Source organism: Verruconis gallopava (assembly GCF_000836295.1).
Source record: "Verruconis gallopava strain CBS 43764 unplaced genomic scaffold supercont1.17, whole genome shotgun sequence".
NCBI lineage: Eukaryota > Fungi > Ascomycota > Dothideomycetes > Venturiales > Sympoventuriaceae > Verruconis > Verruconis gallopava.
The window spans coordinates 274,435-291,799 of record NW_015622153.1 but is presented as its reverse complement, the minus strand read 5'-3'; the positions used below and the strand labels follow the sequence as shown (position 1 = coordinate 291,799).

General features: G+C 51.1%; 4 protein-coding genes across 4 annotated transcripts; 3 read left to right on the top strand and 1 right to left on the bottom strand.

Moving 5' to 3' along the window:
- Window positions 1–587: 587 nt before the first annotated feature.
- Window positions 588–3,911, top strand: PV09_05510 (uncharacterized protein). Its single transcript, XM_016359028.1, has 6 exons — window positions 588–1,320; window positions 1,375–2,282; window positions 2,330–2,447; window positions 2,498–2,916; window positions 2,969–3,542; window positions 3,599–3,911. Exons 1-6 carry the CDS (start codon window positions 906–908, stop codon window positions 3,709–3,711), a joined length of 2,547 nt encoding a protein of 848 aa, XP_016213167.1. The 5' UTR covers window positions 588–905; the 3' UTR covers window positions 3,712–3,911.
- Window positions 3,912–4,099: 188 nt separating this feature from the next.
- On the top strand, window positions 4,100–5,004 carry PV09_05509 (60S ribosomal protein L36). The gene is made up of 4 exons (XM_016359027.1): window positions 4,100–4,193; window positions 4,243–4,268; window positions 4,384–4,446; window positions 4,515–5,004. The coding sequence occupies exons 1-4, from the start codon at window positions 4,164–4,166 to the stop codon at window positions 4,714–4,716; spliced, it is 321 nt and encodes a 106-aa protein (XP_016213166.1). The 5' UTR covers window positions 4,100–4,163; the 3' UTR covers window positions 4,717–5,004.
- On the bottom strand, window positions 4,885–6,465 carry PV09_05508 (thioredoxin). The gene is made up of 3 exons (XM_016359026.1): window positions 6,290–6,465; window positions 5,373–6,150; window positions 4,885–5,282 (listed from the first exon to the last, which is right to left on the bottom strand). The coding sequence occupies exons 1-3, from the start codon at window positions 6,375–6,377 to the stop codon at window positions 5,150–5,152; spliced, it is 999 nt and encodes a 332-aa protein (XP_016213165.1). The 5' UTR covers window positions 6,378–6,465; the 3' UTR covers window positions 4,885–5,149.
- A 55-nt stretch (window positions 6,466–6,520) lies between these two features.
- PV09_05507 (uncharacterized protein) lies at window positions 6,521–9,145 on the top strand. The gene is made up of 4 exons (XM_016359025.1): window positions 6,521–7,106; window positions 7,319–8,063; window positions 8,178–8,599; window positions 8,702–9,145. The coding sequence occupies exons 1-4, from the start codon at window positions 6,970–6,972 to the stop codon at window positions 8,886–8,888; spliced, it is 1,491 nt and encodes a 496-aa protein (XP_016213164.1). The 5' UTR covers window positions 6,521–6,969; the 3' UTR covers window positions 8,889–9,145.
- The last annotated feature ends 8,220 nt before the right edge of the window (window positions 9,146–17,365 follow it).

The following is a 17,365-nucleotide window of genomic DNA, read 5'->3' as shown; positions in this document are numbered from 1 at the left end:
GAAAGTGATAACATGCAGTACAAAGTCGCCGGTTGGCAGAGTAGCACCGTGTGCGCAGAGAGCTTTACTGCAACGTGGTTCCGCTTCGTTGCCAGCCTTGCGGAAGAGAAGAGGCTGTGCTTGTCGCCCCTCGGAATGGAGGACGGCACATACGAGCAAAATCACGACAGAGTGTAACCAAGGATGCTGTGCAAGAGGTGAGCACGGGTGGCGGAGACGCGGAGAAAACGAGCAATCGGAGGATACTGAGGCGTGTCGTTGGAAAGCACGAGGAGGTTGATCGTGCGAACCGTTGCGCGCGGCGGCAGAGGGCGGGCCCAGAAGCACAGATGATTCAAGACTTGGGCTGCCACGGCTCCAAGATGTGACGCTCCAACAGGGCGTGCAGCATCGAGAAGGATGGCTTTCGCGCCATTTAACATGGCGAAGGGCCGCAAACCCCCCCGCAAGTGATGCCGTTGTGCAGGCTATCGGATGACCTAAGAGAGCACAACTCGTCTAAGTTAGCTCGTTTCTGCCGAACTGTGTGCTGCGCTGCATCGCTCCCATGCCCGTGTGGCTTTTTCCGGTCAAGCTCTGACCGTGAACACCATCGCAGTGCGGCCTGCGATGCGCCGTCTCTTTCTCTCCTTACTCTCTACAATCTCTCGTGCGCAACCCGTCTTGTCCTCAAGGCAATTACTTCTTTCCCCGCAAGACTTAGGCATGGCTTTGTGCTCGCCCTAAAGGTCCAGCTCACCGCATCGCTGCTCCGCCGTCAGCCGCACGCTGCTCTCACAGCGACTCAGCCCCAGCGCGGCCTCATCTGAGGTCACGAAGTTTACCCATTGCGACGATTTGAATCTTCCCATCGCTCTCTTGTATCCCGCCCTCATGGAGCCATAAAGGCGTCCCTTCTTTTGGTTATGGCAAACATTATACCTTCGCACTTGGAACTTTCAGAGCGGCAGTTTAGCCGATCTGGTCCAAATGGCAGCCTCGACTTTGCCGGTCAGCCTCTTGACCGGTCGGCTTCGAGCGACTCCTATCACTTCATCTGGAGTCAATTTTCGCCCCAAAATATGCCCTTGGAGTTAAATCCAACTGACGGCGCTCTGTGTGACAATGCTTTTGACTTTACTTCCACCGATCTCGTGTCTGCTGCTCAGATGAACAACCAGTTCGTCCACACGGGCGACTTTCCTAACCACACGTTCATGGCGACTGCGTCACACTCTTTCTCAGGCAGCAACATGTCGTTTGAGCAATCGCAGCATGATTTGGCCTTGCCCTTGGGTCAGACTACCCAAGCGAGCGTCCCACCACACGTTGGTCAGCTCCGTGAGTGTATACGTTTCGGTGAAACCTTGTCGAAGGGTGGCTCATCATTTCTAGCACGCAACGACATCGGAAGCATGACAACCACTGGAACATATCACAACCAGCCGTGGATCAATGGACCGAACGTCAAGTATGAGCTTCCAGCAGAAGAAGATGCTCTCTCCGTTCCCCCTCTGTCAACGCAGCCATCCAGTGCAACTTGGTCCCTCGAAGCCCCCCATCGCTTCGCTGGTTCATCCTTTGCGCAAAACTCAGCTTGGAATTCACACGCAGCCTCGAATGCGCTGAATTCAATTGCTGCTTCTTATGCTCCCTCAGTTCTATCCCATGATTCCTCACCTCATGTAGAAGGCATCACCACACCGGACTCTAGCCGAAGTCCAATGTTCTCTCAAGCTGTCCCGTCTTCGTCGTCTGCAAGCAGCAGTGGTGCCGCCGACCATCGAAATCACCTCTATAATCAGACGTTCGATCAAACACCAAGGCTGATACAAACCGCGTTTGTGAATACTGAATATGTCAATCAGGATTACAACATTAGTCCCCAGAGTCTTTTTATCGATCCCTCAGCTGCAATACAGCAACTTGGTCGCGATCCGAGCCACTCCCCTATGTCTGAATATGAGATTATTGATAAGTCAGAAGCGGTATCTACAGCGTACGGAGACGACAACCGAGCAATCCAGTCAACACTTCCAAAGGAAGAAAAACTGAGCGCGAAGCGATCTCGAGCACCAACTTCAAACAAGATGCGACAGGATCCCGATAATTTCGTCTCTGAATATCCTAACGCCAGTGGCGTCATTAGACGTCAGCTAAGCAGCGGTGCTGGAAAGCAACGCGAAGGGAAGCGTGTCGGCGGCCGGTCCGTTGGCATGCACCTCAGTAGTGAGGTCGCTGCTCGCGCGAAGCAGCTTAGAGACGAAGGCTCTTGCTGGGTCTGCTGTTTTCAGCGTGATTCTGTTAGTCATTTTTGATTGTTCCTAAACCCTAACGCTAACACGCGTAGTGCTCACCGGGTCTTATCTGTGACCGTTGTCAGAAGCGACACCAGCGTGCGCAAATGGAACATGGTCTTGGCTGCGATCGCACCAAGCTCAACGATCTTCGGCCCTATTTCATTCCAGGTAGTTCTATTTGGTCCTTAGGTGTCCAATTGTATCTCTGACACCCGCAGATTTCCTTGCTCGAAGCGGCGATCAAAAAGTTCTGAAGGAGTTCATGCAAAACCACGTCCGACGCTGGCGACGTGAGCCTATCAAGATTCGGATCAACATAATCTGGGGCCAAGCCCCGATGGAGCTCGAGCTCTGCGAGTTCGAACCCAAGACGGCCGAGCTTGTGCGACATCTCCAAGGCGTGCTCGATGAAAGGACAGGCAAGCGGGAGTGGGTTAACAAAGGCAGTCCACCGCTCGCCATGCTTGCTATTGAGCAAGAAGATCGTCATGCTTATGAGAGATTCATCGACAATATCGTCGACAATCCCGTGAATCTGCAAAGGTTCGTTGAACGCTGCTACAAGTTCGAGAAGGACGATTTCCAGTCGCGTCTTTTCCGTCTCATCTTCGAGTACCAGCCCGCACAGCGAGACGAAGTACGTGACATCCCCTCACAGTATTGAGCTGTGGAACTAATGGGTGCTGCAGAAAAACCTCCGAAGAGAAATAATGCGGCTGCAAGTAATTACCTATATCTACTCACGAGCATCCACCATCGTTAACAGCGACCTGCATCTTCTTTCTACTTTGCGTTACACTGCTGCCAATGGTGTTACATATGGCAAAGCTACCACTGCACGTCTAGCCAATCGTCAACTCAAATATCTGTACACGTCATTGTGGATACAAAGCATGGAGAACGTGCTCAAGAAGCTCCAGCAGGTCCTACGCTCATCTCGTGGCGGCGCCAAATGGAGCTCTGCATTCGTCGCGGTCCTTGGACTTGGCATGGCGTTTGAAACAATTCAGATTACTGCCCATACTTATCAAGAAGCCGATCAACTCATGGGCAACTCTACTTCTTGGGAAGCAAGGGAGCGTGCTGAGCATGCCTGCCGTATTATCGACGAGAAGTTTTTCTTTCTTGCAACACTCTTCAGGTGGAAGTATCATCGTGGCTTTAACCCTTTTAGAAATATTCGTGATCAAAAAGTGCACGAAGATCTTGGTCCAAATGCATTGCAGTTAGTTCAGGGTGTTTATGAACTCGTCCAGGAAAAGTGTAAGTCTCTTCTTCCCGCTATGTTGCGAGTATAATGTGCTGATAAAGTATTGCAGCCGAATATCTTGTTTTCAGGGAGCAAGTTGCTATCCTCAACGAGAACAAGGACAGGTACACGTCAAGACTAGTTGCTAAATTCCTCTTGGCATTCTGGAAACCAGTCGCTTGATACCCATCGAAATGGTGACACAGGAATGTTTCGGATGGTCTGCGTCGAAATTAATAGCATCTTAATGATGAAATGAGATCATGACATGTTCAGAAAAAAAGTAGAGTCTTCTTCATAACATGGCATTTCGCGTGCGTGCCAGTGTACCTCCATCCTGTAATCAGTTCAGTCATGATAATAAAATCTGGAAGTTTTACACAGAACATCTTCTCGATTCGTTGAAGCTTATTTTTTCTATGACACTGCCACATTCTGAAGAAACACCAGTTTGCGATATCCATCGTTGGCGATTGAGCGAACAACGCATGATTTTGCTTCATCACGTGATTCACGGACATACTTGCAAGGCATCAAGGTGTCCATTGCGGCACGGGCCACCCTTCGCACACAAGATTTTGGTTGTACTTTCTAAGACGACGAACTACTGCGATCCACGACAATCGACTACCAAGATGCCGAAGGAAGTCAAGCAAAAGAGCGGCGTATGTATTTGAGACATATAGTAATAAGCCAGTTCTAACAGCAAAGCAGATTGCCGTCGGTCTGACCAAGGGCCAGTAAGACTCCCAGCACTCACATCGTTCGTACCCGGACAAGTTTGAAGCAAATTTCGCAAGAAAAGACACGCAAAGATAGACATCCAAAGGCTAACCAGCGTTTGCTCTCAAACAGCAAAGTCACCCCATACCAGCCAAAGCCCAAGGTCTCAAGAACAAAGGGTCACCTCTCGAAGCGGTAAATTTTTCCCCTCTCCACCCGTGTGGACCAGCGTGAGGACGTGTAATACTAAGACACACGGGCAGCACATCGTTCGTCCGCGAGATCGTGCGTGAAGTCTCTGGCCTCGCACCTTATGAACGCCGCGTCATCGAATTGTTGAGGAACAGCAAGGACAAGCGCGCAAGAAAGCTGGCGAAGAAGCGGCTCGGGTCATTCGGCCGTGCGAAGAGAAAGGTGGACGAGATGACCAAGATCATCGCCGAATCGAGAAGGGCTGGTCATTAAATAGAGACGCTATTCTTCGCGTTCGCTAATCGAGGACCTGTCGCGGTCCTGTCTTGTCTTGGTCAAAGATGAGGAGGAGAGGGGTGTGAGTTCGCTGACTTGACAAACATCAATCACACGGGTCGGAGTATGGCAACTGGCAAGTGCTTCTTCCTTCATATATGAAAGGGCTGTATGGCATAGCATAGCTACATTAGCTCGTGCGAGAGAGAAAAATGCAAATGGCATGATTATGGCTGCAAACGCTTTCTTGTAGTACTCAAAGTTTGATTCATGTTCTCCTTCATACTCTCGTCGTCATCTCTGCGAATGCGCGTAGTGAGCATTGCGACTTCATGGTCCGCATACAACGTACTTCGCTTCTGAAAGACACAGCCTGCCGGGATGAGGTCGATATTTATTGGTTTGGGGTGTAATGCTGATAAGTATGTATCTACTCTCCGGCCTCATCACCGATCTTCTCGAGCTTACCCATGTCACGCTTCTCTCCACTTTCGCCTATTATACGTATACGGTCTATTCTTGTTTTCTCTGCATTGCGGTTGCCCTCCACGACAAATATACATCTGCGGAGAAACGTCAGATCGATCTATTCGTGGGATCAAGAACGGTGTCGAAAGGCGAACTCGACAGAGTCAACCTCAATCGGTACTTACAATGTCGAAACCTTTTGGAACTTGACGTATCGCAGAGGAACGGTAGCAGTATGATCCTGCCAATCCGAATCCTGAATGGTAACCTCCTGCGTTGGCTCGATGTCCTCGTCAAAACCCACTATGTTTGGCCTGTTGATGAAGAGCTTCAATGTTTTCGGCCGCATGGGCGTCTCGTCGTCATCCTCGTCCACGTCTTCGGGCACTACCGAGGTGATTTGGAGACTGTGAATTTTCAAGGTCGACTGGAAGGGCATGTGGATCATGAGCTCCGGGTCGGTGTCGCTCTCTACCCAGTCCTTTGCCCCGTCCGAAGATCCAGACGCTGCCTTCGCCTTACCGCTACCTAAGCTCGAAGGCTTGGAGACATCGACCAGAGTGCGCGCGTTTCCAAATTCTGAGTCGTTATTCCGAATTTCCAAACCCTTAATGTCGACTTGCTCGGTGACATCTGCCATGCCTCGAGGGAGCGAAGCGCCATTCCAGGTCGACGCTGAGCTGCTGTTGCCAGCACCCTCTGCGCCCGAACCTATGGCTTTCCAGCGGTCAATGAGCTTGGTCAGCTCCTGCTTACTACTTCCTTGTATGCGGGTGTGCTCCTTCTCATTCTCGAAATAGATCAAGGTGGGCAGGGCGCTAACTGAATATTTAGCGGCGACATCCGCCAACTTGTCGGTGTTCACCTTGGCGAAGGTTACGAGGTCTTTGCGAGAGTACGTTGCGGAGAAGTCCTCGAACAAGGGCGCGATGGCTTTGCAGGGCCCGCACCAGTCAGCGTAGACTGAAAAGTTTCTGGTCAGTCGTTCGGTCGATAACCAATGGAGAAGCGTAGAAGTGAAGAAGCTTTCTGGGGGATCTTCAGTAGCTTAGCTGAAGGTGTGCTTGAAAGGCTTCCAACATCTGCGCAGGCAGCAACGCACAGTCTGCAACTACGGCTTTGGAGCTGGCCAGCAGCGTGTTGAACTGCAGGGCCGAACTTATCTCTATAGTCTTGCTATTCTTTGACATGCTGGACGAATTTCCGAGTTCGACTTCGACGGTGTCTGGCGTGGGAACTGTTCCGTTGAGCGCGTTTGTTTTTGGAGGGGCAGATGTGGGCGAGCCATCGGCGTGCCTGCGGCTCTGCCCAGCGCGCACGGCGTCATCATCGCGCCCGTTCTGCCTGCGGATCGCCGAACGTGCTGGACGGGCAGCAAGCCTCCGCGCGCCCCCAGGCCCTACCGAATCCGCGAGCTCAGCATCTTCGGCCTCTTGTGCTTCTTCCAGCTTCCACGAGATTCATGCATCGCTGAGCCAACTAAAGCCATGAGCGTATGAACACCGCGGCAACCTGAGCCTCTGCGCACGTCAGCCTCGCCGCCTGCACACGGAACCTTCTCATGGCAAATCTTCCCCACCGTCCCGGACTCTTCATCAACGCCCGCGAGCACGATATCCTCCACATCGTTGCCTTTACCTGGCTGATTTTAAACACCCACTCTAGCAAGAAGGAGTTGCGAGAGCTGAAGCGCACGCATCGTCGGCCGTACCTGTACAGCGTGCGGAACGCTTTCTACACGTTTGTGGGATTCGGGAGCTTGGTTGCTTGGGCAAGCGCAGCATGGCGTCTCATGTCGTCGTGATTGATACGACGGCAAGGAGGGCGACCATAAAGGTCACTCCGCAAACGTACATGAGCGATGTACTGTCTCAAGCATGTTCGAAGTTTGGACTGAAAAGCGAGCAGTTTGGTCTAAAGTATGTTCGAGCTGGCTGGGCAACTACTCTCACTGCTACTACTACTACTACATGACTCCACAAGACCGGAACCTGCATGTCTGTAGCAGGCGGTACCGCGCAGATATTCTAATATTTATATGGCTCTGTTCCTTGTGCTTGGGTTATGTGGTACATGATCTCATCGTGGCCCAGATTGTCGTCTGTTCTAGGCAACTACTAACTCTACGCAGATATAACAAGAAGCCAGTTGATTTGTCGCTGACCTATCGTCTGTCCGGCCTTCCCTCAGGCGCTCAGCTTGACCTTGTCCAATCTTCAAAGTCACCGTCTGTTATCAATGTCGCCCTCCAGTTCCCACAGTCGGAAAACAATCTACGCCTAACAGAGAAATTCCCGTCATCCACAACGCTGTGGCAGATTCTGCGTCGATTCGAAAGTGGTACAGCTGGAGGAGCTCCGTATCCGCTTAATATTACGCAGCGAGCCATCACGGAACGCAACACAGGTGCCTATGGCGCCGGAAGGTTGTTCTACGAAATGCCGACCCTGTCACTCATGAATAGAGAACTGTCTACTTTTGTAGATCTGCAGAAGACGCTGGCACAAATTGGTGTTACCTCGGGAAGTGCGCTACTGAGACTGAACTACAAGCACAGTGGCAAACCGTTAGAAGAAGCCATGCAGGAGATATCAGAGTATTTCAAGGAGGATGAGAAGGCCGTTCTTCAAAAGTCGGCCGAACAAAGCTCTGGGACTCCTGCTGTCGAACCGTCAACATCTGAAGCACAAAGTAATCCTCCGGGAACGGCTAGTCCAGAGAAATCAGCACCAACATCAGAACCAGTGGAGGAAGGCCAGATAGAACGGTCGCCTGCGGAGCCAACCACATCTGCTGCCTCTAACAATCGTATTACCGCGTTTCTAGCACCCGAAGGAAATTCAACAACGTCGTTACCACATAATGACGAGGATTATGTACGTTGACCCCTCTTGATTTTACAGCCTTCTACTCGTGCATCTCCTCTGAGAGCAAACGAGAGAAACATGTAAGATTTTACTCCAGTTGATGCTTGCTAACATTGACGCAAGATCCCAACTGTCGACCATGCAAAGTTGCACCAGTCGCGACTCGAGATGATGGGCAGGAATCAGCGTTTGTTGTCCGACAAAGAGCTTGAAGCTCAGAGACTGGAAAAGGAAGCGAAGCTTAATGCCGTGAGCACGATAACAGTGCGTTTTAGAATGCCAGACCAGACACAAATCCAGACTTCGTTCACACGAGACGATACTGCACGAAGTCTATTCGCAACCATGGGAGACGTTCTCAGGTATCCGAGCGAGCCGTATACGCTGAGCTATCGCGATGCAAGAGGCAAATCTGTCGTAATACCCCCTAGTTCGACGCAAAAGCTCATCCAAGGCCTCGGTTGGACTGGCAATACGCTCGTGTACGTCTCATGGGGCCATGAAATCTCGGAAAAGGCTAAGAAGGAGCCTGCACTGAATGATGAGTGAGTTCCTCGCCTGGATAGATTCCTTGTCCAAAGTCCTTTGCCATTTAGGAACATTGCCAGGTCATTATCAACGGCATGGTGCTGACGTCTGTAACGTAGATATCTCAAGCGAGCGACGAAACTCCAAGTCGAGCAGCCGAGAGAGGAAGAGGACGAGCCCAAGAGCTCCTTCTTTGGAGGTTTGCTAGGTGGAACGAAGACAGATGAGAAGGGAAAGAGCAAGCTCAGCGCTAGCGAGAAAGAGGCGAAACTGGGCAAGTTGCTTGGACTTGGACGAAAGAAGTAGAGACGAGTACGATGAGAATGCATTGAGGCGTTGGTTATATTCGCTGCGACACTTGTAGCATTCAGCATTTAACGAGCAATAATGTGCATACCAGCAGTTCATGATGTCGTGATGGCCAACACGTGGAGAGAAGATTTGGATACTTCTTTGATGCACACACACAGATAGGGAAAGAGAGAGGAGGGAAGAGGTCCTAGAGTAAATGTTTGACAATTAGAGCTGCGGAGCTTTCTGTCGCCGTACTGACAGATGATTGATCTTTTCATCCATCAACGTTCAGAGCACCTTCGTATCGTGTTGGTCATGTTTTCCACGGCCCTAGTCCTCTCATTCATCAAATGCCAAGCTTTCCAGCCTTCCTACCTGGAAGAAGTATTGAAATTTGATGACAGCCTCCCAGGTCCCACAAGTATTCAATTAACGTCCCACCGGGTAGCGCCCCCGGAAGACATGCCTGAGGTCAGACTCTCACTTATCGACCACTGTTTCCGTCACGCCTACTTGCTTCCCTGCGTATTGTCCTCTAGCGAGATATTCAATCTTCATAGCGCACCTGGCCGTTGTCATCGGCTGCCTGTCGGCAGCGGACCGCAAGCCACAAAACTGGATCCCACAAGGACTGCCGGAGCACTTGAGTGGTACCCAGTTGACAATGTGTTCATGCATGTCACTGCCTGCAATAAAGAGTGGAAGAGAAAAAAAAAGGAAATAAAAAAAAGAAACGCAATGTTTCATGTAACGGTAGTTCGGGACTTTTTTTTTCTCCTACACGCAAAAGCAGCAAGAAACACTTCGGCGCCACAACGAGCCGGGCAACAAAACATTTTTGATAACCAAATACCATTGCTGAAAAGCTTGAGGCAAGAAAATGTCTCGCAACGGATTCTTGTTATCATGCTTCGTGGGGTTGCAGGAACAAAAGGTGTGGACGGATGGGGGGTTCCGAATCGGGAAGGTAACGTCGACCCCTCGCGTTATAGAACCTTCGACACAACTGTCACGATCTAGCAAAAGTCCTTAGTGCGTTTCTAGAAAAGACAGCGAAGCGAACGCTGTCATTTCGATCCTTCCGGTGCTATGGTTGCAGGTCCTCGTTGCCACGAGCGAACCTTCGAGGTCCATAGAGGAAATGGGGACACGGGTCGGTCTGCGTTGCAGAATTAGGAAAAAGCCATGGATCGGACCGGACGAGCGGGCTGGGGGCACATGTCCATTGCGTTGCTTGGGCCTCCAAGTGCTGGGAAACGCAGTCGTGGTGAAACGTGCCTGAAGTGGAGCTGCGCGCGGTTTTTTGAAAAGTGTGGTAAGCACTCACGGACGACATTGACGTGTAAAGCATGAAAGCATTGCATGTTTACGTTTCCAAAATGCGGCATGGAATGGTAGCTGCTGCTTCCGAGGTCCTAACGGAGATGGCATGATTCGAAACAAGAGATGCCTGGGACGGTGGCAATCGGGTGATTCCTATCTGATAGGTTTTCAAAGTGTTTGTGCCGGTCCGTACGCTGCTTCGTGGGTTTGGTCCATATGCTTGCAAGCACAATGCCTCGGGACTTCTAGCATACCTTATTGGCGCAACAATTGGCACGAAGAGATTGAGACGTACAAGAGGATGAAGATCTGGGGTTCATTACGAGCCCTTGTCGGAAGAGCTGGTGGCGTCCTGGCCGCCTTATTGTATGGTGAAAAGCCTGGTTCGCCATCAACATGGTCGACGTCCAGTGTCTGTTCTCCATGTGATCTGCGGCCAGTCTCTAAAAGTCTATTTCCAGAGTCGATCCCATTGGCAATAGTATCAGTCTTGAGTCGTGGAGAGCGGCAGTGCGCTTTTCGCACATGTGTAGACCACGCGACTCCGTCGCTCACAGATCGTACATGCACGTCAAGGGCGTCAATGTTTCGAGTAATGTTCGAGGCTTGCAGAACTGTCAAGCTACCCCAGAATCTGAGGATTGATGAGCTACAAGGTTTAAGAAAAAAAAAAGCCGTCGAGAGCAGGGCAGCCCGCGGTCATGTTCAAAATGTTCGGGCCCAAAAGCGAAGAAGAGGCATGTGCACATGGATGCCTTTCCCGCTTAAACCTCTTCAAAACCGTGCCCCGAGGATAAGCTGCAGTGCCTGAGTCGTAAAAACTAGTGCAGGTACCCCGGATCATCAAGACACCATTACAGGGACGGAGGCACACGAAAGTGCTGTGGAACTTGGCCAGGTCCATGCACTGTCTAGGACGCTGCGAAAGGGAAAAAAAAAGCGCGCGTGTGAAAATGATGAATGTCCGACCCCTTGTTCCAACGCCAGTGCCACTCAATCACCCTCGTCCCTCATGGGAGCGGACGGAAGGGACTTTCAGGTCAACAGCGCAAAGTGTATCGAGATCGATTCTGTCTACGGTGAGACGAGTGACACTTCCGCTCCCAACGCGGGAAGGTGTTTGCGAAGCGAAAGCAACAATGTTTTGGGAAACTCAGGTCAAACTCGCACCGGCTGCACGAAGAAAGAAAAAGAAAGAGTTGAGGGACATCGGGCAAAGATTTTGTTGTCGCATGTTGTTGCCTTATTATTTTGGCCTTGTTGCCTAGTACGGTCAGGTGATCTCTTGCCCGTCCATCGTGTGAAAAACTTGCAAGTGGCCTTTGCTTGGCTTCGTTTCCTCTTCCCTGTGGAGCCTGTGATGAGAATACTTTAACACATAATAATGATAGGAAGAGGATGACTCCATCGCGTAGATGGAGGTTGATATCACCTTGCTTAATTTCTGAGGCTTCATACTACACTTCGCACATGCTGCTGCTGTGGCGAGACTGCGTTGTCAGCGCGTTCATGAGTCAAACCAACTGCCCTTACGATGTTGCGCCTTTGCGCGAATCATTGTATGTATATGCACTGTGCGCTCAGAATTATTCTCTCTTTGGGGTTTTTTTTTGGGCTTTTGCGTGTGAGCATCATGTTATGAAACGTTACCTGTCTGATTTCTCAAGCGCAGTATGTCTTCTTTCGAGGCAGAGATTGACCCAGCACGCACAGGCTAGATTAGCATGTTATACGTGTGTCGAGAGATTATCCTCTTTCTCTCTTGAATCGTGTTGGTCTTTTTGACTTCGTGCCGTTCAGTTCGGACCGCTCGTTTGACTGTTGAGTGAACTCGTGTGCTCGTGCTGGCGTCTTGACAACATACGCGGAACCGGAGGCGCAAAGTCTACTCTCCACCCATGCGTCTGTTCATGAATCAAGTCATGAAGTCATGCCGCGTCAGTCTGGGCTTGACAGCTCCAGCCGGTAGGAGATGCTGTGGGAAGAGCCGACGCCTGTTGAGTCAGAGCAATGCTACTCATTTGCATGCAAGAAATATTGCTATTGTCGAAATCGATATAGTTTTTCATAAAAAGCCTGCGCATCGACAGGGTCTGTTCATGATCATGGAGATGAGGTTTGAACACTCGTTGCTGCTTTTAGCTGGCGAATGAGAATTCTGCATCATGGAATCGTTGCTGCAAGCTTAGAACATTAGCCTGATGGAAGGGTTTACAGGATGTCGGCGACGTCCCCGCCTTCCCAAAGTGTGCGCTCATTCATCCGCCTCCATTTTGAAGGATTGTCAGGATGGGAGAGTCGTAGTGGACGAGAGTGGTGGATGGAGACGGAGATAGAGTGGAGGATGCTCTAGTGGATGAGAGGAAGCGAACATGCAGATCGTAGGATGCTGAAATAATCTTGATACGTCCGCACGTCAGAGCAGGAAGGAAAAGAGTACGGAAGTCACTCCTTCGAAGGAAGCACCAGCACCGGACCGGAATCTAATCAGGAAGCTGATCCATCGCAAACTCCAACAAGACAACTCATATTCCCGCTCCCAAAATTTTCTCATTGGCCACCAGCACGTTGCACTCCTCCGCTGCGAGACATGACTTGTACTCTGATCTATCAACGTGTGATATCGATAGATCGATGTCGTGGCTTTCAACAAGAACGTGTCGCGGACCGTGCTACCACGTGAAAAAACCAAAAATACCTAGCTCTTTGTCTCTGCCACAACGCCGTGTTTTTGTTGTACAAGTATCTAATTTGAGTGTCTCTGCATCAAGCCTAAGCTAAACTGCTCAGCCACCATTATCAGAGCTATCATTCAAGATCAAAGAGCCGTAGTAGTCTTGTCGTTGATAATGGTCGCAGAAGGTGAACTTTAATCCTGGACTCTCAACCATGTCTGAGCCACAACTGAAAAGAACCATGGAGAGACGTCATAGTACAGGCGACAGCGGTATAGGAAAAGGTGAGACGGAATGCAGCGAGGAGAGTGGACATGCTGTTTTCCATGTTAAAACTTGCGTAATTGACATTAGGATCGATGACGCCAAAGTTTACTGACACATTGGAGACGTCATTGACAAACGAGCACTTCTTGCCTGTAGCCCACAACTCTGTAACAATAGTTGTTCAAAGTTTTCGTATTCTCTCGTCATCAAGTGGAGTCGTTGAGGATCAACTCCTTCAACCTGCATATACGTCCATAAGAAACTACGAAACCTTCCGATTGGTGAGACTTTTGGGGTCTCCAAGTAAGCAATTGGGAACGAAGGATAACCAGTCGACGCTACTCGCTTTGGGTCACAGCAAGCCTGTTTGCTAGAAGCCTAGAGTTTCTCTAATATAGCATTCGCCAAAATCAGCCCTGCAGCACGATAAGACCGCTGCTGCAAACGGTAGGCAGACGAGAGCCTTATCGTGGGCTGATGATACATTCAGCATGGTGCACTAACGTGAGGCAGAGCCCAACACGCGAACTCACTTTGAGAGATCTGGCCTGGAACTTGCCTATTCAGTCATCACGCAGTTTAGGCTTTCCGCAAACGAGACGGATGACTTTGCCTGCATTCGGTGGATGCATCTCTCTTGCATAGGGGAGAGCAGAGCAAATTCTTTGAGGCTGCACGTTCCTGCAGAGAGGATGCCCAAGACAGGACCACTTTGAGGTGTCAAAATCTGATTACGGTGAAGACATAGATCAGATCATGACCAATTTCATAGCGCAAGAGTCACGAACAGCGAGCATTCGAGCTGCATCTGAAGGCAGCGGCCCCGAAGCCTGGCCTTTGCAAGGCTTGCTCTCCGCAGATTTTCTTCCGCCCCTGGAATAGCTTTGGCTGATGTTCTCCACTTTGATCGCTTGGGGGAGACGTGCTGTCTCGGGTCATGAACCCTGGACAACTTAGTTCGTCAACGCCGCAGATCGTGGAAAAGAGCGAGGACCATGGCAAGTATCGCAAGCAGCCGAAGTCATGGGTAGTCAAAAATCATGCAAGTAGATGCCAGGGCAAATGGCTAGTCCCACAAATAATCGTCGGTCGATGACAATATTCAGAAATTGATCCTAATGAAAGCGGGGGGCAAAGCCATCGCCATCAAGACCTTGGCTGCTTCTGGAAGGACGACAAAAGATTCGCACGAACAGTCTAAGGCCGCGCAAGTCTAAGAGACCCTTGATGTGACGGCTTAGAGTGGCTTGCGAAAAAGCATTGGTAGTGGACCTTTGGTGAAGACTTTTGGCGGAAGGATCCCGCTTGGACTTCGCCGCTCCCGTCGGTTACCGATGCCTCAACGAATTGGCCACCATGGCCATTACCATTATTTAACGACAGAAATAGAAATACAGGTATTGCCACTGCCCTTCGCTAAACGGCCCGTTGATTCGTTAACGAATTAGTACTCTAGATACAGTTTCTCATCTTGTTGGATGAGATGCAGGAGAGTCGTGACGGCGTAATTCAGCTGGAAAAGCCCCTCGATGAGAGCCGTTGATTGGGACGATATTGGGTTTCTTTAGTTCGAAAGCCCTCGATGGGCAAAGTCTAGTCTTGAGCCATTCCGGCGGAATTGGAGATTTTGGAAGTTTCCAGTGAGCCCATGGAAGCGAAGGACGAGTTCCCCGGCGCCGTCTCTGTGGGATTCAAAGAAGCCATGCCGCGTTCGCCAAAATGCCGCCTGGGCCATCTGAAGAACAGGGCCCTTGGAGTCGGATCGGCGTATAGGCCGTCAAATGACCGGTGCTGACAGTGGCTCTTATCTGACAGTTCTGCTGCCTTTGCGGTTATTCAATGTTGAGATGAGAAGTCTTAACTTTTTCCAGAGCCATACGGTGCTGGAAACCGTCGTTATCGAGCACACTTATGGTACCTGCATTGTTCCTGCATTAGGAATGGAAAAGGCAGTGGGGGTGTACCAATCATCTGGATTTCGTGATCGGGGCTGGTACAAGACGTACCAAAAAGCCAGTGTGTGGAGACAAGTAAACGGCTCGAAAAGCCGGGTCTTCGCTACGGCGCTGGAGGCGAAGATCAATGCTACTCCGGTCCATGCTGAAGGTGCACCATGTCAGGATAGGCATCGCGCTGTCTGCGCAAGGGCCCTTCGGGATATAATCATGCTGAAAATATGCTTGCACAAGATGGTTCGAGCTGAGCGTTGTGCTGAACTTGTGCGTGGGCACCAAGCGAAAAGCGGCCAGGACGCTATTCCCAAAAGTGGCCCGCCACATTGACTAATGTTTCCTGCCGAGTCCATTTGTCGATAAAAGCAAAAATAGGTCGTGGAAATGAAGTTGTCAGTTTTGCGTGGTTTTTCACATGAGATGAGCCCACACGGGGGGGGGGGGGGCCGGCATAAAGAGCAACAGCTGCAAAGGCAACCAGCACGTAGAGACTTCACATACACACATGATCACTACAAGCGGCTACACAATCTCCTTCAGGCTCACCACCAGCGCTGCAACGTAAGACTGACAGTGACGGGGCCGATCAAGTTCGTCTATGGTCGTGCCGCACGAAGGTCACAGCAAGTGAAACGCTGGCCTGCATTCGAGTGTGGTATCGAGCTGCGCTGCTGCAGCTTTAGCAGAGTAGCGAACGAGTCGATGCAGGCCAAAGAGGAGCTGACAGAGGCCGCGCGGTTCTTTGACGACTCCCAAGTCCATGTTTTTTTCTTGTCTATTTTTTCTGTTCACGACCTCGACGTGCATGTCGACAGGGTCGCGTGCAGAAAACTAAGTTTCACCATCTCTACCCCGCCCCAAGCAAGAAAAGTACCGACGTCTGGAGGCAGCGCGTCGCGGATGCGAGGCCAACGCGTCCTACCTCAGTTCTTGCGCGAGGATGGCGGAGATCATGCCATGATTGTGTGTCAGTCTGCGTTCTCGCTTCGTGGTCAGGTGCGAGAAATGCAGCTAGAGTTAGGATCGATGTTCCTGCATGATGCAGGTGGAGGAGACGGATTTTTTCTTTTTTGCCTCTCCCACATCGTTTGTCATAAGCATTCACATGGAGGCCGGACGCCTGATACCGAGCAAATGCTTATCGCTTGTTGCTCAACGTGGTGATCTTGGGGTGGCATCGGATGAAAGAGGAGCAGTGCAATTACGCGAGACCACGATCGGGTGCACATCTTTTTTCGTCCCCTACGCGATGATTCGACGGCAAAACGTGGGTGTAGACTGGGGGCACATAGGGTTTCATTGTCAGCTCGTGTGGGTTTGCAGACAGTCGAAGTATGAGAAGTGTCGGGCACAATCCTGGAGGGACGAAGGAAGGGATTATTTTTACGCCAGGTCCCATCCAGAGAACCAATTTCAGAATCCAAATCACAGTGGACGTGTGCGAGAAGTGCAATGCTCTTTTGCAGGGATGCCAATGTATCAGCAATCGATAATCGACTGCGATAGGTGTTGCTCGTTTCTCGTTTTCGAGACGCAGAAAATGCCTCCAACCAGTGGGATGTCTCCCACCAGCAGCTGCGGGCAGGGATGCAAGGGCTTGTCCAATGCGATCCGGCCTCTGCCCGCGCCGTTCGTGGCTCTCTTTTCCTATCGATTGCTTTATCGCCGTGACTGTGTTGGTGATAGGCTGCAAACGCAAATCTGGAGACGTACCGAGCCATCTCGTCACTTTGCTGCGTCACACTGAGAACTGGCGACCAGAGAGCACTCGGAGAAAGGCGCAGTCATCCAAGACACACACACGCTGATTCAACACGAAGCGTCCCAGGTCGGTGGAATCACCACGCCCATCTCCACATGTGCATTTCCATTGGGCATCTGGCGGGAGCCGTACTGGTCGACTGCCTTCCACATCACGGCAGTCACTGGTAGAAGAGCACAATCGATCATCGATTGTCAGGCCTCCAATACGGCAAGCGCACCTATAGTCTGGTGGCTACTAGCTGCTGCTGTAGTGTGTACAGACAGCGCAGCACTGCCCGGCCGCACGTCTCTCGCCCAGCCAGGAAGCGCCGTTCAGCTGCCCATCACTTTGGTGATGTTCGCGCGCGCCGCCGGAGCACACCACTGGCACACCACTGGACGCACCAGACGCCAGTGTGGCAGCAGCGGGGCCCGCTGCCGTGCCTCGGACTTGGAGCCAAAGGGGACAAGTTCCTGGCCTGGCACGGTGCGGTGCGTGACGGCAGTGTGGTATGTATGTGTGTGTGTG

Bases quoted from the DNA above. Each gene is read 5' to 3' on its own strand.
- PV09_05510 (XM_016359028.1), top strand. From the start codon at position 906: ATGGCAAACATTATACCTTCGCACTTGGAACTTTCAGAGCGGCAGTTT. The intron at 2,283-2,329 runs GTTAGTCATTTT...TAACACGCGTAG, and splicing joins GCTGTTTTCAGCGTGATTCT to TGCTCACCGGGTCTTATCTG. The intron at 3,543-3,598 runs GTAAGTCTCTTC...AAAGTATTGCAG, and splicing joins TGAACTCGTCCAGGAAAAGT to CCGAATATCTTGTTTTCAGG.
- PV09_05509 (XM_016359027.1), top strand. From the start codon at position 4,164: ATGCCGAAGGAAGTCAAGCAAAAGAGCGGC. The intron at 4,194-4,242 runs GTATGTATTTGA...ACAGCAAAGCAG, and splicing joins AAGTCAAGCAAAAGAGCGGC to ATTGCCGTCGGTCTGACCAA. The intron at 4,269-4,383 runs GTAAGACTCCCA...GCTCTCAAACAG, and splicing joins GTCGGTCTGACCAAGGGCCA to CAAAGTCACCCCATACCAGC.
- PV09_05508 (XM_016359026.1), bottom strand. From the start codon at position 6,377: ATGTCAAAGAATAGCAAGACTATAGAGATAAGTTCGGCCCTGCAGTTC. The intron at 6,151-6,289 runs GTGCGTTGCTGC...GAAACTTTTCAG, and splicing joins CAAAGCCGTAGTTGCAGACT to TCTACGCTGACTGGTGCGGG. The intron at 5,283-5,372 runs GTAAGTACCGAT...GTTTCTCCGCAG, and splicing joins TTCCAAAAGGTTTCGACATT to ATGTATATTTGTCGTGGAGG.
- PV09_05507 (XM_016359025.1), top strand. From the start codon at position 6,970: ATGGCGTCTCATGTCGTCGTGATTGATACGACGGCAAGGAGGGCGACC. The intron at 7,107-7,318 runs GTATGTTCGAGC...AACTCTACGCAG, and splicing joins AGCGAGCAGTTTGGTCTAAA to ATATAACAAGAAGCCAGTTG. The intron at 8,600-8,701 runs GTGAGTTCCTCG...TCTGTAACGTAG, and splicing joins GAGCCTGCACTGAATGATGA to ATATCTCAAGCGAGCGACGA.